General features: G+C 39.8%; 1 protein-coding gene across 2 annotated transcripts in view; it reads right to left on the bottom strand.

Annotated features, from left to right (window-relative positions):
* PDE11A (phosphodiesterase 11A) overlaps positions 1–15,793 on the bottom strand; it is a 415,741-nt gene that overhangs the window by 192,984 nt on the left and 206,964 nt on the right. For both annotated transcript variants that reach the window (XM_029225505.1, XM_029225506.1), the window contains one exon: positions 4,017–4,149. In XM_029225505.1, coding sequence (XP_029081338.1) covers positions 4,017–4,149 — 133 coding nt within the window. The remainder of the gene's footprint in view (positions 1–4,016; positions 4,150–15,793) is intronic.

The raw sequence follows: 15,793 nt of genomic DNA, 5'->3' as shown, positions 1-15,793 counted from the left end.
AACACCTGCTATTGTTTCTCCTCTGACCAGACAGGAAAAGACCTGGCTTTCTTGAAGACCTACAAGTTATCAGATTATTGCCACCATCCCTTTTCTGCTGTCAACAGTCACCCTTTATTCCTCTCTTTGGCTAGAGACTTTCCTCTTCTTTCCTCACTGTGTCTCTGGAGGAAAAGGACATTGACATTGGCTTGTCCATGATCGAGGTCTGCTGGTCTGCAGTTCTGTGTAAAGACCTCCTCATTTAGAGAAAAGGACCTGCTTCTAGCAATCCCTCAAGAACCGAAAAACTAGTCCTCAACCAGACTAAAATCTTCACCTGACATTTATATATTTATAGGACTGCAAGATTTACAAAATATTTATATAGAATTTTACTCGTTACATTATGTATGCAAGTAGTATGCCCAAGACTACCCAGCTGGTGAGTAGGGCAGCTGGGACAAAAAGATAGGTCTGCCGTACATAAATTCCTACACCTGTGTAGACAGAGGAATGACAGAGTGGCGATTGTTTTCTAGGCAGCCCCTGAGCAGCTGGTCCCCGTGAGAGGCCACTCAGGGAGAGAGAACTGAATTAGGAATCAGAAGGCCCATAGTCTGTTCTGGGCCCTGTCTTGAGGAAGCTGTGTGGCCTTAGGCAAGTCACTTCAGCTCTCTGAACCTCTGTTTCCTCACCTGTAAATGAAAGAAATCTCTAATATTTCTATTAACTGAAAGTGATATATCTACAGTATGAAACCCCAGAATAAGGCCAATCCACTTTGGGGGGCTCTATCCCAGGTCCCTGCTGTCTAATGAATTGGTGTCCTTCTTCATGTTCAGTGAAGAGAATTCAAACTGCCAGAATTAGTCACTGAGCCATTGAGAAATTTAGGATAGATGCCAGTGCTCAGGATATAGAGTTATGTTGAGAAAATCTATATGAAAAAATAGGAAATGCTTTGAAAAGAATTCCCCATGAAACCTCCCTACAAATTATCATTTTTGTTAACCAGCCTCCAATTATTCAGGGAACTTAGTGAATGTAGAGAACAAAAAAGCATATAGTTTTCCCAGTGGAGATACCTATTGGAGATAATCCATTAATCCTGGATTTAAAAAAAATGATTTCCTTATATTCTATCACTGATAAACAACTACTTAGTTATGATTACTGGGAGAAATTATGGACCCATATACCAGACTCAAGAAGAGAGGATGTAAACCTTTCCAAGAAGACAGCACAATTCTAAAAGGTACCCTCTGTCTCTAGGATAACTCTAGAATTACCTTTAGTGAAAGGGTGAAGCAATTCCATTTTGTCATTGTATTTTTTTATCTTGAGGGAAATACTTAGTATGTTAATGAAAGATATTATCTGAATTGATTATCTTTATCATATCATCTACACCATCTTATATCAGGCTTGTAAGGAGAAGGTTCAAGCCTCTTAGCTTCTTGAGGGAGAGCTCTGTGGCTCAGTCTGAACAAGCAAGCCACAGAAGAAGATATACAGTATAATTCAATTTATATAAAGTTCAGAGACATGCAAAATGTAAAATATGTAATAATATGTAAAAAATGTAATATATTTGGCAGGGATTCAAACATATGTGATGAAACTATATATAAAAGCAAAGGAATGTTAAATTTAAATTAGGATAGTGTGTGGGAAATAAAGGAGACTGGATTAGGGAAGATCAGTACAAGGATTCAAAGGTAATGATTGTATTCTTTTTCTTAAACTGCGTGGTGGGTGTTTATCATGTGTTGTTACACTTTTGCATATGTTTTATGAACCAACTTTTAAAATGGTGTAAATTTGTTGACTCTCTTTGCTACCCCAGAATTTGACTTTATGGCCCAAAGCTCAGAGCAGAATAGTAGCAAGCCATACCAAATTTAGCACTATAATTTGGGGTAGGAATCGACCATCATCTCTTAACCTCTAATCTAATATGTTGACTTTGTAACAATGAATTGGCAATTAATGATTTTTTTCTGCATAGCTAGCATTTCAGTTTGTTCAGCTGTTACTGATGTTAGTAATAGAATACTGAGAACATTTCTTCATAAAAGTGTGTGTTTAGAGGTCTTTTCTTCAGTATCCTCTCTCTAAAGTCAAGAAGGAAAGAAACATAGCAAAAGGCAAAACTTCATAACATCAATCCTAACCCAATTATAATGTTAATGCATATAAATACTGACACCTATAAATCATTTCTGCTCTGCTAGTCACAGAACCAAGGATGATGGTATTCTTCCTTACAGGAGGAGAACTAAAGAAGTTCTGGACTGTGTACTTTCCCAAGGAGGGTATCTCAAAGCTCAGAAATACTGCATCAGAACTGACAAGAGCTAGAGGCTGGTTAGCATTGGGGCAGCTAAGAGAGCACACTGGAGAGACACCCAACTCAGAAAGGGAGTTCATGAAAGGATGTCCAAGATACAGGCATCTCCACTTGATGTTGAAGAATGAATAGAAAATACGTAGAGGATGTAGCCTGGGGAAAGAGAATTCCAGGCAGCCACAGAGATGTGGTAAATTTCACGAATTTAAGCTTTCCATGCAGACATCTGCAAAGATCTGAATGAAGTTATAAATTTGACTTGGATTCCAGCCTCCCAACCATTGCTGTGTCCCACCCCAGACACTGGAGACAGCACAGGGCAGGATTCAGAGGCGGAGCTTTGGAGTCTGAGAGACTAGGACTGAATCCTTGTCTGTCTCCAGAGTCGTAGACCAGCTCTCATTTCTGATTAAATGTTCAGTTATTATTACTGATCTAACCTTTGTTCTGAAGCCAGTATGATCTTTCTAAAGTATAACTCCTGCTTCTCCCGCATTTGCAACTCAACTAGTGTTTCCCCATTGCCCAAGATAAATACTCAAACTTCTTAACAGGGCTTTCAAAGCCTTTGGGTGATCCTGCCCCTACTTCCCTCCCCCACCTCACCAACCCGGCCCTCCAGCTACATTAACTCATATCCATTCCCAGATTTCTCATGCTCTCTCAGCCTTGACTGGAACACACCACCGTCCTCACTGCAACACTCCTGTTACTCTTCAGACCTTAGCTTTGTAATGTAGTAATTTAATCTTGCAATTTATTGAATACACACCACACACACACATGGGTGCACACACACCCGTAGAGACATTTTATAAATTAATGTAAATTTATCTGGATGCTACTCTGTACCACCTTAAAAGTTAGGCTTCTGCCAAGTCAGAATCTATATTAATATATTCTGTACATCAGCACAATGCACCTACATAATTAACATTAAATAGTAACAGAAGCCAACGTACTCTTTCTTGGGAGCAATCTTATAAAATATGGTAGTTGTACTAACATCTATCGGGAAATAACTATGTTATATACACATTTTTATTATTAACCATTTCATAGTTTAATATAAACTATGTTTAATATAAAATGTGCATGAGTATACTTAATGCATGGGTTTACTTATATGTTTAATACAAAATGCCCCCAATCATAAAAGAGCATCAGACTAGAGGACTAAAGAATGTCTTTAGCAGTTATGTGTGTAACAGTGAAACACTGAATCCAAATTTCCATCGATACTACAGTGGATAAAAAAAGTGACACTTATTCATACAATGGAATACTTTGCAGCAGTGAAAATGAATGAATTACAAATTCATGTGACTTAGGAACATATATTGAATGGAAAAGCAAGTCACAGAAGAATACATACAGTATAATTCAGTTTATATAAAGTTCAGAGACATGTAAAATATAACAATATAATTGGCAGGGATTCAAACATATGCAATTAAACTATATAGCCATTTTGCCACAAATCAGGGTAGAGAGAGGAAGCTTTCCTGTCAGTCAGCAGTAGGCGATGCTAAAACTCAGATCACAGGGGAAAGATTTAGAAGAATTGCCAGTAAATTCAGGGGTTGCTCTCGAGTTGTATGATGTCCCTTTTTTGCTTCAGCCAGCAAACCATCAACAGGGTAATAACCGAACCTTAAGACTGCAACCAGAGGCCTCCTCTTACCTCGGCGTCAAAGCGGGGATCCTGGTAGGCGTCACTGATGTTTACTGGAAGGCCTGTAGAAGCCACCAGCTCAGCAACGCTGTTATTTATTAGCCAGTCGGAGTAGGATGATTTCTCCATGCTTTCTTTGAAACTATCAGAACACCAAGGCAGGCAGTAAGAAAAGAGAAAAACATCAGTTTACCTGCAAGCAAACCCTGCAAAAGTACACTCATAGCAGGATTACCTACCCTCATTAAGAAGGGGTAAGTGACCTTAATCACAGAACAATAGTGAGGTTATTATAAGCAGCTACTTTATCATGTAAAATAATCAACTCCATGGGTAGAAATGATAGATCCTCTATGATCCAGAGGATAACTCTAGGTTGTATTTAGGCCCCAAAACAGGCAGACATAAAGCAGATAACCAGGTAATGACCAAAATTGATGATAGGATGCCAATGCCATGGCATAATCAATTCCACTGACCACTGACCTTCCTAGCTTGCACCCCCTAACTAAGCAGACCAGATGTTTGATACCAGGGAGAATTAAACCTAAGGATGGAGAAAAATCCAGAAATAAATTGAGAATTTACAAAAGTTTAAGTGTAGCAAAAGAGCACATCTAGACTCAGTGTTAGTGTTTTGTAACTATTGTTGTAGTTTCAGAGTATGTTTCTTAACAAAAACACACTTCCTACTTACAAAATCTTACTGGAAAATCTGTTTTAATTCTACCCTTAACAATAATAATTTAAAATAATCCATATTTGATTTTAACAAGGAATTTTATGTTAAATGATTTTGTGAATTTTCCTTTGTGTCACTTTCACTACAAATGTCAAATTTACAGAAATGCCATAAGAATTAGTAAGATTCCTCACTTCATCCTTCCCTTCCATCATTTCTTCCCCCCATGCCTATTGAGCACTGCCACGAGCTGTGGAAATGCAAACTTGAGCACTGTTCAAATTAACAATATCAAGGAAAATTTTCAGGGAGGATGTTAGACTTGTGGCTTGACCAGTAATAACTGAAATTATGTAAATGAATGCAAGTATACAGGGCAATGTTTTCCAAACTACATTCTGTGGAACCCTGGGTTCCTGAAGATGTTAATGAGTGTACTACAGTCAGAATAATAACTCTGTTGACTTTTTAATCTAAGCTGCATTATATGTAATAAAAACACTAAATGCTGTACACAGTCATTGTTACTATGCAATAATGTGCCTGTGTGGAATTTGTGCCATACTGAGAATGCCAGAAACTGACATGGAGAGGCCACCAGATGTGTGAATGAGAGGGAAGCACAGACACCATTTACCATCATGAATATATCTCATCTGTAATGACTGCTGGTCTGCGTCTGATAAATTCAACATATATTTGTGAGGTTATTCAGCCCTTATTGCATATTAAACGTTACTGGTACATAAACGTATTCCCTATGGATCTCTGGCTGAAGATGGAAGTGTTAATAAAAAGCAGAGTCTTGAATTTCTCAGATGATGGCTAAGTCAAAGAAGGAAAAAGACTGAGGACTTCAAAGAGAAGATGAAGCCTTTATTTTCTCAAACAAACAAAGGAACAACAACGTTTTATTTTCTCTTTGCTGTATTCTACCTGTGAGAAGTGAAATTTTACATTGTGCTGTAATGAAAGCAAAATACAGGAAGAAACATAACAGTGCTCCTGATATGAGGTTCCAACTTAACGAAGTCACTTGTCAGCTTATAAAATCATTCAATGCTGATGATTTCTTGCAGTGATTAACCAAGCTATTGATTCATTCTGCGATGCCTGTGTACCACAGGTTTTGTCTACGTCTCTTCTGTGATGAAACAATGTGGAAAATGCTGACCTGGTGTGTGGTGGGAAGAAGAGCTGTGCAGGACCCTGGGGACGAGCCAGGGAGGGAACCTGCGAAAGAAACGCTGGGGTGGGGGAGGCTGAGGAGGGGTAACCGAGAACTAAGGAAGGAAGCAGCTTTATCAACAAGTGTCAAAAACCTTTAAGTGGGTCTCAGGATGGGCAAGAGTTCAGCAAGGAGAGATTGGAAGGGTGAGGAAGAAGGCACCCATGGAGGAGGAAAGAGCAGGAACAAAGGATATGAAGCAGCAGAGTAGAAGGGTGTGTTCTTGGAACACAGATTAATTGCCTTGGAACACGGGACGCATACTGTGGGGAATAAGACTGAACAGGAGGTCAGGGCCCAAAGGTGGAGGCTTTGACCAAGGAGCTGAGACCTATGTTATAGGCAATGGGGAGCGATGTAAGAGTATTGAGCAGGGAAGTGACAGGACTTGAGCTGTGACCTTAGGAAACTTAATCCAGGGAGAATGAGCAAGAAGAACTGGCTAAGAGAGGCTGAAGGTGGGGAGAGGTCCTGGCAGACCAGTTAAGTTGTGCAGTGGGAGGTGACGATGCTGGCCACTCAGGAGGTACTGCAGACGATTCCACAGGGCTTGGTGGACAGGCAGCAGTGGCTTACATTTTGCTGCTGTATGCCTGTGGCACTATTGGCAGAAGGGAGTTGTTTAGAGGATTGGGGAGATGGGGGAAGATAACAGACATTCTGTGAGCCTGGAACACGTTATTCATTGTTGAAAATCCAGGACCAGAGCCCATATCAAGTCTTCAGGGCTGAAAATACTGATACAGAGTTGGGGCTATCTTCAGGGAAGATAGGGAATGAAGACAGGGAATGGATGAGATCACTCAGGGAGAGAATATATAGGTAAATCTGTAGGGGAAGGAAGAAGAAAGGCAGTAATAAAGAGGAGAAAGAAAAAACGGAAAACAAATTAATCATCACCCACGGTGAGCCAAGGGAAGCTGGATGCTTACCTAACTAGTTTGTTTTGTCCTCACCTAAATCCTATGAGTACAATTCTCTACATTTTACAGATGAGAAAACTGAGGCTCAGAGATGCTAAATGACTTTCCCAAGTGGAAATAGGATTTTCAGCTAAAGTGTGACTCCAAAGTGTGACTCCACTTCTGTTTACCCTGTTGCCTCTCTGGGAAGGAGTCGATGGGTAGGAATAGAGCAAGAAGAGTAGGTTTTCACTAAAAAGAAGGGAGGCCAGTCAACATTACAGAGGGTTTCAGGGAGAGGCTGCAGGTAACAAACACTTCAGCCTCAGGCTGCAGTCAAGGAAGAAGGAGGACAAAACACTGGATTTGACAATCCAGAGCTTTAGGTCCCTACTTACAGAATCCTCAAAGATGATGATGGAAACACTTACTGAGCAGGGGCTCCTGAAAGACTCCTAGATCTAGAGCTGCTCAGAATCTGGCTTAGTGCAGGCTGCACATGTACTGAAATCACTCCAAACTGTAGACAATGCAAAAGCATCAGCCCTGGGCTACAGGCACTGCTGAGGTGGTTTCTAGAAAGTATAAGCTATGGTCTCTGCCCTCGGGAGCTTGCCACCTAGTCGGGGAGGTGAGAAATAAACACGCTGACATTAAACAACGCACGACTCAAATACCCAGTTCAAATTTCAAATAAAAAATTTGTCACATGGCTGTGTTGGCTAGTTGCCAAGCCAATTGTGCCAATCATGAATGAGGAAGAAGTATAGGGAGGGAGAAACAACTTCAGGTGGGGCTAAGGCTTCAGAGAGGAGATGAGATTTGAACTGACCTAAAGCTGCAACAATGCAAACAGATTTTCTGTACACCACCCCTCCATTTCCCTCAGTTTAATCTTGCCTACGTACATAAATTAAGGCCCAGGGGACAGGATGGTTAGAGAGACAGGAAGGTTGATTTGTCAGTCTAAGTATTTATATCACATTCTGGCCTTTGTACCATTCAACCTTCCATGATTCTGGAATGCAGAATCATGACACTGAGAGCTTTCAAAACCTTGACCCTTTTCTTTAAAAAAAAAAAAAGGTAATTTTGTTTTATGATTAAGACTATGGGTTTCAGAGTCAGACACACTGACTTACATGACTCTCTTGCCACTTCCAAACAAAGTACTCTCAGACAAGTTACTTACATTTCACCTGTAAAATGGGTATAATACTACTACTTAGTTATTGTGCAGATTAAGGTAATAATTTATGAAAGTACTTATATTATCTAGCCCATAGCAAACATTTTTTTTAAGTATCAACTTTTTAACAACTTCTAAAGTAAATTCTGCATGTGACAGTACCCCTTTGGACATTTCAGCAATGTGGTGTTGTGGGTTTAATCACAAAGGAAAAGGCCCAAATTATTTCTACTTCTTGAGGGACACATCTAGCTTAAAGGATCAGTTCTTTCATAAAGGTCCTATAGGTCAACTCCTCCTGATTTACGAGGGCCCTTTTATTCTGTGTGGTTTACTCCCTTTGACTGACTGCTGTTGGAATAGAACATGGTAAGATCATGGACACAGCCATGTATATTATGCAGGTTCTGCCCTGTACAGGGGTGCCCTGTCAAAGGAATGAATGGGGCTGAAATCTAGCCTAGTTGCGCACATTGGTTTAGAGCTGCATCCATCTAGAGGGAGTACCTTTTTCCTAATTCTCACAGAGACGCTGTAAGGGCTGAAAATGGCTCTGCTTCAATCTCTTCTTCAACACACATGACAAATGGACATTAATATCAAACTGAATGCCTTTAGTGACAGGGAACTCATTACCTACAAAAATATTCCATGCCATTTTGTGGCAGCTCAATCTACTTTCCAATAATCACCATCTTTTTCTCCCAGTCCCATGGTTTGCAGCCACAGAGCATGGCTCTCATTAACTGACAGCCCTTGAAATATTCGACAATAATTAACATGTTCCCTATAATCCTCCACCTGAGATCATTCTTTTTAACTTATCTCCAATTCCTTCAGCTACTCCCTTTGTGGCATAGCTTCCTTATTCTCATCCTCCCAGTCCTAGATGCGTCCGAGACGGTTAATAGCCCTCTTGCATATGAAAGCCAGTCCAGAACAGTCTTGACCATGGGGTCTGAGCAGCATAGAGGTGGGATGACCACCTCCTTCATTCTGGATCCTGTTCCCACCAATGAGGCTCAGGATTAATAGTTCCTAATAGCTCTTTTTTTAAATAGGGTTTTTTGTTTGTTTGTTTGTTTTTTGCGGTACGCGGGCCTCTCACTGCTGTGGCCTCTCCCGTTGCGGAGCACAGGCTCCAGACGCGCAGGCTCAGTGGCCATGGCTCACGGGCCCAGCCGCTCCGCAGCACGTGGGATCCTCCCGGACCAGGGCACGAACCCGCGTCCCCTGCATCGGCAGGCGGACTCCCAACCACTGCGCCACCAGGGAAGCCCTTAAATAGGTTTTTGAAAGCTTAAATTAATATCCCAAATTGAATTAACCAATTTTCTAGAGCCCCCAAAATATGACCAGAGATATCAAAGGTCAATAAATTAAACACTAAGGTTTTCAATTTGAGCCATAATCAACCTAGGGAGAGTCACTGCAGTTTGGAAACACATCAATAATTTGATTACTCCACAGCCTGTGAGTGCAGATGAGATCATGTCAGTTCAGTGGATCTTAGCTGCCATGTGCATAACTGCAAAATAACCAGTTAGGTTATTTTAACTGTTTAAAAAGTAGACCTCCTTTAGATCAAGATTAGTTTAAGATAACAAGCAAACTGTAAAGTAATCCTTCAGCTTGTATTTTACTAGAGCCAGGTGCATATGAAGATGTGGGTTTTTAAATGAGTTTCCTGTAAAGAGCTACAGCTTGATTCCTTTTCCTCAGTGGTATCTTGCTTCCAAGTGTGAGACTCATACTGACTTCAAAGAGAATTTCATGAGCTTAAATATATTGACTGTGGAGGGATAAAGGAGAATTGCCCTATTACAGAAAACACATAGTTCCTGAAATGTGGCTGTCCCTGAAATAAGGGCCAGTGAGATAGATATAAACCTCGGGGTCGACAAGGTGCAGAGCAGCATAGGAGAGAAATCGATACAAGTAAAACAAAACTAGACAAAATAAAATACCCCGGGGACCAGGAACTTTGCCATCTTCAATTGTCTGAAAAACCTACCTTAGCTAAAGGTTCAAACACAGAAAATTGTATGAAAATAAACTTAAGGCTATTTTTTAGAATTCTCAAAACAAGTCTCTAAATTAGAAGACAAAATATCTGAAGAAAATAATATTAATCATTAGACTGTGTCTGTATTGACGGTTTTGTTCTCAACACTAGAGTTCACTCTAGTTTTCACTAGAGACTCCCAAGACTTCACTTTTTCAAGAATAACCATTGGTTGGGTCCCTACAAAATGCTGGAAAGTAGTGGGTGAATCTTGCATGAAGCAATCAAAAAGGGTCTTTTCCTTTGCTGAAAGGAGTTGGTCAGCTCAGCCCTGACCATCCTTATATATATGTATATACGTACGGAAAGAGGTATAGGCAGGAGCAAAAGGGGCCCCACCTTCAGGGAGCTCACAAACAATGACAATGGATTGTGACATCCTAAGGAAGGATGTACAAGACATTACGGCAACAGAGAGAAGGGCCAATTCTGTTTGGGCTGGGAATGGTATTTGGGAACTACTTCGCAAAGGAAGTTGGTATAAGCTGATCTTTGTAGGATAAGAACGAACTCATCTGGCAGAGAAAGAAGGTAAAAACAATTCAGACAAAACCACAGCAAGAGTAAAGCTTTAGAAGTGTGAGGTTTTCTGTGTTGATATGACGAATAGTAGAGCTAAAACTTAGGCTAAATGGTAGAAGTGATGAATAAGGCTACAATGGAAGAGGCCAACCTGTATATTGTGTGGCTCCATACACAAACACAACCACACTTATACTACTGATGATTCCTGCACGGGTATCAGGAGCCCACTGAGTCCTGAGTTCCCTACATATGCATCCAAGCCCTTTCTGGACACTTCCTCCTGGTTACCCACAGGCACCTCAAATTTAACATTTTCAAGACTGAACTAATACACTCTCCTTGATGTGCTAACAATCATTAATAAAAACTGTGACCATTAACTAATAATAGATCATTGGGTAAGGAACAGAAGTTTCAACATAGACACAATCTATTTTCTCATTTTCAGGGAATGATTGTCAATTGACCTCGATAGTGTGAATATTATCCAGTGGGGGTAGGATTCAGAGAGGCGAAGAGTCAGGAACTCCAAGAATTCTTTAGGACAGATATTTCTTTTTCATGCTTTGTAAACAAAAAATGATTTTTTTTATCTACATGCTATGCCTGGTACTATTTTCCATCTTGCTTCATTGACTAGAGGTCAGCCTGAACTTTGGTTCACAAAGAGATATTCCCCTCCTTACTTCTTCTTCTCAAGTAAGCCTGCCTATCCCTGGGTCCTTCCTGAAGCTTCGAGTTGTGCAACATTATTTGAAGTTGTCTTTCAATTAGGAGATTAAGGAACTAAGTCAATATCACTGGGACTTAAAGCTAGGACCCCAGCAGGAGAATCTCAAACATCTAAGTCTAGGACATTAATAATTTCCTACTGGCTTCAGTATATCTTTGAAGGTTACCAAATAAGTCTTTCAGACATAAAAGGTAATGGGAGAGAATGTAGTTAGCAAGTAGAACCAGCCTGTCAGTTCTTACACTGTGGTGGGAGAGAAAGATGCTCTAAGTTGCACACCTTCCTGAATTTTATCATGACCTGGACCTGTTAATGGACTTGCCTTTAAGGTCTTGCCTGAGGACACTTCATCACATGCATATTTCTCTCAGTTCAAGCATTGTGTTATCAGAAATGAAGACGTGGAAACCAAATAATACATTTTCTATATTTCATTTCCTCAAGCTGTACAATTAGAGTGATGAAATTTATCACCCCTAGGAGTTGGTGTCACTTTGGGAAGTGTCTTGTGCCTCTCAGATGGGTGTCAGATGGCATTACTGTGAGTGGTTGGTGTCTACAATTTAGCACCATGTGGTGACAACTGCTTGGTTTCATAGCTGAGCAAAGCTGGGTTTTGGGGGTTGTGTTTTTGTTTTTGTTTTCTTTGCATCCTAGCCCAACATTTCCTTGCTGTGAAACTACAGATGAAATTTTAACTCTGCCTGTTAGTTTCCATAATAGAAAATAGGGGAAAGATAGCCCATTTTACAGGGCTGTTTTGAGGATACAATAATATAATGTTGAAGAATGCATGACACATAGAAAGTTCTCAATAAGTATCAGCTCCTTGTAGGCCAAAGATTTTTCTCTTATTAAAAACACTAGGTGAGACATGCTCTGTTTAACTGCTTATCTACTGGGGCAGGAGAGACGTTACTGTTTTTGGCTGTGGCATTGTTGTCAGATTTGAAGAAAAAATGTGCTATGATAATAAAGGACAGAGGTAAAATTCTATCCTTCTAGATGTGTCAAGTAGCCCTACCCCATCTCTCTTTGGGGCTGCTGTAGGCACCTCCACCCATCTGCTCTGGATTGAGGGCATACCTTCCCACAGGTCCTGGGCATATGTCTACACAGTAAGAAAGAAGTAGACTCAATGTGTTAAAATATTAACTAAGGCATGTTAAATGAGAGACCTACAAAAATGAGAGAGCCAAGCATAAAAACCAATCGTTAAGAATTCTGAGTTGCCATGATTCCGTTTACTGTGTGCCATCAATCTAAGGGACAGCTGACCTTACATAGCTACTTCCTTATGTTTGATCTCAGTACTTATTCATGTGCCTTGTTGTTCATGGGATATTTGTATAGCTTTAATTCTCCTCTGTGACAGTTTTACTAGAGTGACAAGCCCACTGGCCTGAAATAAAAAGGGGTAATGAGAGGGTTTGTCTTTCATTTGAGTCTTCATGTTCAAAGGTAGAAAAAAGAAATTAAATGTATTTAAGAGGTGAAAGTTAGATGCTTTGCTTGGGAAATATGTCTACTTGAGTTTCCTAAGATTTTGGAAGATACAAAACTTTGTTACAAATATTTCCTCTCCTTCATTGATGTTTAGTTCTTATAATTAGCATCATGCAAACCGGGTGCAGACACATACATTACTAGTGCCATGGAGGGTATTTATAAAATAGGGTTATTTGGGGGATTGGGGGCCATATAAGCCTAAAAATATCAAAGTGATACTATCCCTGCTCAGGTCAGTGTGTAAACACTCCATTCTAATGACACTCTGTATATTTTTAGGGAAAGGAGCTAGGAAATATCTAGGTGACTATTAACAATGGAGCTTCCTGATAAAGAAGAGGCCTTGGTACCAGAGCTTAGTCTCTGGTACCAATCTGTCTTCCATTAAACTAATTCAGACCTGCTGAAATACCTCCTTGCAAAACAACCGAAAGGGAGTTGGGCCATCTGGATCTTTCATTCTTCAATTAGCAACATTAAATACTGGCATAATAAGCTTCAGCAGCCCTGAATTTGCCACAACACACAGTCAAAAAGAATGTCCTAAGGTTCCTGTTTAAAGGAAGTTACACAACAAAAGAAATCTTATGTTCCAAGATGACTGGTCATGGTGGTGACAGTGCTGTTTTCATGTTTAATGTTTTAAAGGTTTTCTTCATTTCCTTGAAATCAGAATAAGTATCATGTTTCTATTTCTACAAAAACTCCTGTCATATGCTTCCTAGCAGAGGTACAGTCAAAGAAAGAAGATCCATGAAGAAGAAAGTAAAAGAAAGAAAATGTATTCATGACATACTGTGGGAGTATTCTGTCTTACATCAGTGCGTAAGTTTGTCTAACACTCCCTATTACTCTAGGTAATAGAGAAATTTAAAAGAAGGTAAGAAGACGACGGACCTTCCAAACTGGCACAGTAAAGCCCACTAAAAATTTGTTCCTCCATAAAAGCATGAGAATACTAGCAAAAATTGTCAAAATCAACTTTTTGAAAACCCTGGAAATTAAAGAGAGGCTTACAAAAATCCAAGGAGTGTTTATTCAAGAAAAACAGTTCAATTTCTGTAAGGGCAGTATGTTGTGTGGCATTTTAACTTACCTTATTCTCATCTCCCTCTCCCTAGCTCTGGGGTAGTGGTGGAAACCAACAGATTCATAACCATGCTAGCTGTGAAAACCAGCAGGCAAGCAGCCACTGGCAGAAGAAGAATGGGTTTGGAGACCTCCAAAATCCTATCCCCACAGAACTGTCATTATTTGACATGTTTGGCAGTTCCACAGAAACCTCCACTCATAGAGCTTTCCTTTATTTAACCTGACTTGGAGCTTGCTAAGAACAGCCTTTATCCCCAGGTATCTGTGGGAAAAAACCACAAAACAGCAGCAACTGTTTAACATCACAACTGCCTTAGGCAGAAAAACAGTTACAGCTAACAAGAAACTGACCAGAAAACTTAAAAGGAGAAGTGCAGGAACAAGATATTCCTGGGGAGGTTTGAAAAGTTCTGACATATTCCTGGAAATCTAGAGTTGTATTTATGCCCAGGAAAGACCTGAGAAGTCCCTAATCTCCCACCTCTGGTTGACCTTGAAGTTCTAGGAAAGCAGAAAGTAAAAGCTACGTAAACTTCCTGTCAGAGAATTGAAAGTATCCCCCACATGAACACAGATCCCCTCAGCAAGGCTGGAACACTTATTGGTTCAAGTTTTTTGTTTGTTTGTTTGTTTTTAAGAAAATCTCCGTCCAGTCATTAGCTGGCAAACTACCTAACTATGCAGAGAATTCAGCTGCCACACACAACAAAGATAGTTCATGAAAGTCACGAAACAACAAACAGCAGAAACAACAACAGAAACAAACAGAAACAACCACAAACTCTGGATGGAGTGGGTGAGGAGCAGATTTTATTTCCAGAGTTTCCACATTATATTATTTAAATTATTCAGGTTTCAACCAAAACAGAGAGAGAGAGACAGAGGGAGAGAGAGAGACAAAGAAATGGGAAACTATACAGGAAAATGCAGATGACTGTCTCTGAGTAAGCCCAGATGTTGGACTTACTAGACAAAGACTTTAAATGAGCCAGTATAAATATGTTCAAAATACTAAAGGGAACCATACCCCGTTCCCTCCAAAAAACTAAAGGAGAATATGAGAACAATGTCTCACCAAATACAGAATATCAATAAAGTGATGGAAATTATAAAAAAGAACCAAATAGAAATTCTGGAATTGAAAAGAATAATAACTAAATGAAAAAATCACTAAGAGGGCTCAACAGCAGTTTTCAGAAGCCAGAAGCCAGAATCACTGACCTTGCAAATAGGTTAATTGAAGATAGAGACTATCTGGTCTTAGGAACAAAAAAATGAAGGAAAATAGAGTCTCAGAGATATGAGACATTATTAAGCATATAAACATATCCATAATGGGAGTCTCAAAAAGAGAGGAGACAAAGAAAAGGAGCAGAAAGAATATTTGAAGAAATATGGTAGAAAACTTCACATATTTGATTAAAATAACATTAATCTATACATTCAAAAAGCTCAACAAAATCCAAGTACCATAAACTCAAAGTGATCCACACCTAGACACATCATTAACAAACTGTTGAAAGCCAGTGACAAGGAGAGAAGCTTGAAAACAGCAAGAGACATGACTCATCACATACAAATGTTCCTCGGTAAGATCAATAGCTCCATGATCAGAAACCATGGAAGCCAGAAGGCAGTTGAATGACATATTCAAAGTGATCAAAGAAAAAGACTGTCAACCAAGAACTATAGATCCAGCAAAATTATACTTCAAAAATAAAGGAGAGGTTAAGACATTCTCAGATAAACAAAAACTGAGAAAATTCATTGCCAGTAGACTTGCCCTATGAGAAATACCAAAGATAGTCCTTCAGGCTGAAATAAAAGGACACTAGAGAGTAATCTGAATCCACATGAAGAA

The sequence above is a fragment of the Monodon monoceros genome, unplaced genomic scaffold, assembly GCF_005190385.1.
Source record: "Monodon monoceros isolate NGI ecotype Baffin Bay Population unplaced genomic scaffold, NGI_Narwhal_1 Super_Scaffold_16, whole genome shotgun sequence".
In the NCBI taxonomy this organism is placed as follows: domain Eukaryota; kingdom Metazoa; phylum Chordata; class Mammalia; order Artiodactyla; family Monodontidae; genus Monodon; species Monodon monoceros.
Note: the sequence above shows the minus strand (reverse complement) of the source record. Positions and strands in the feature narration are given on the sequence as shown.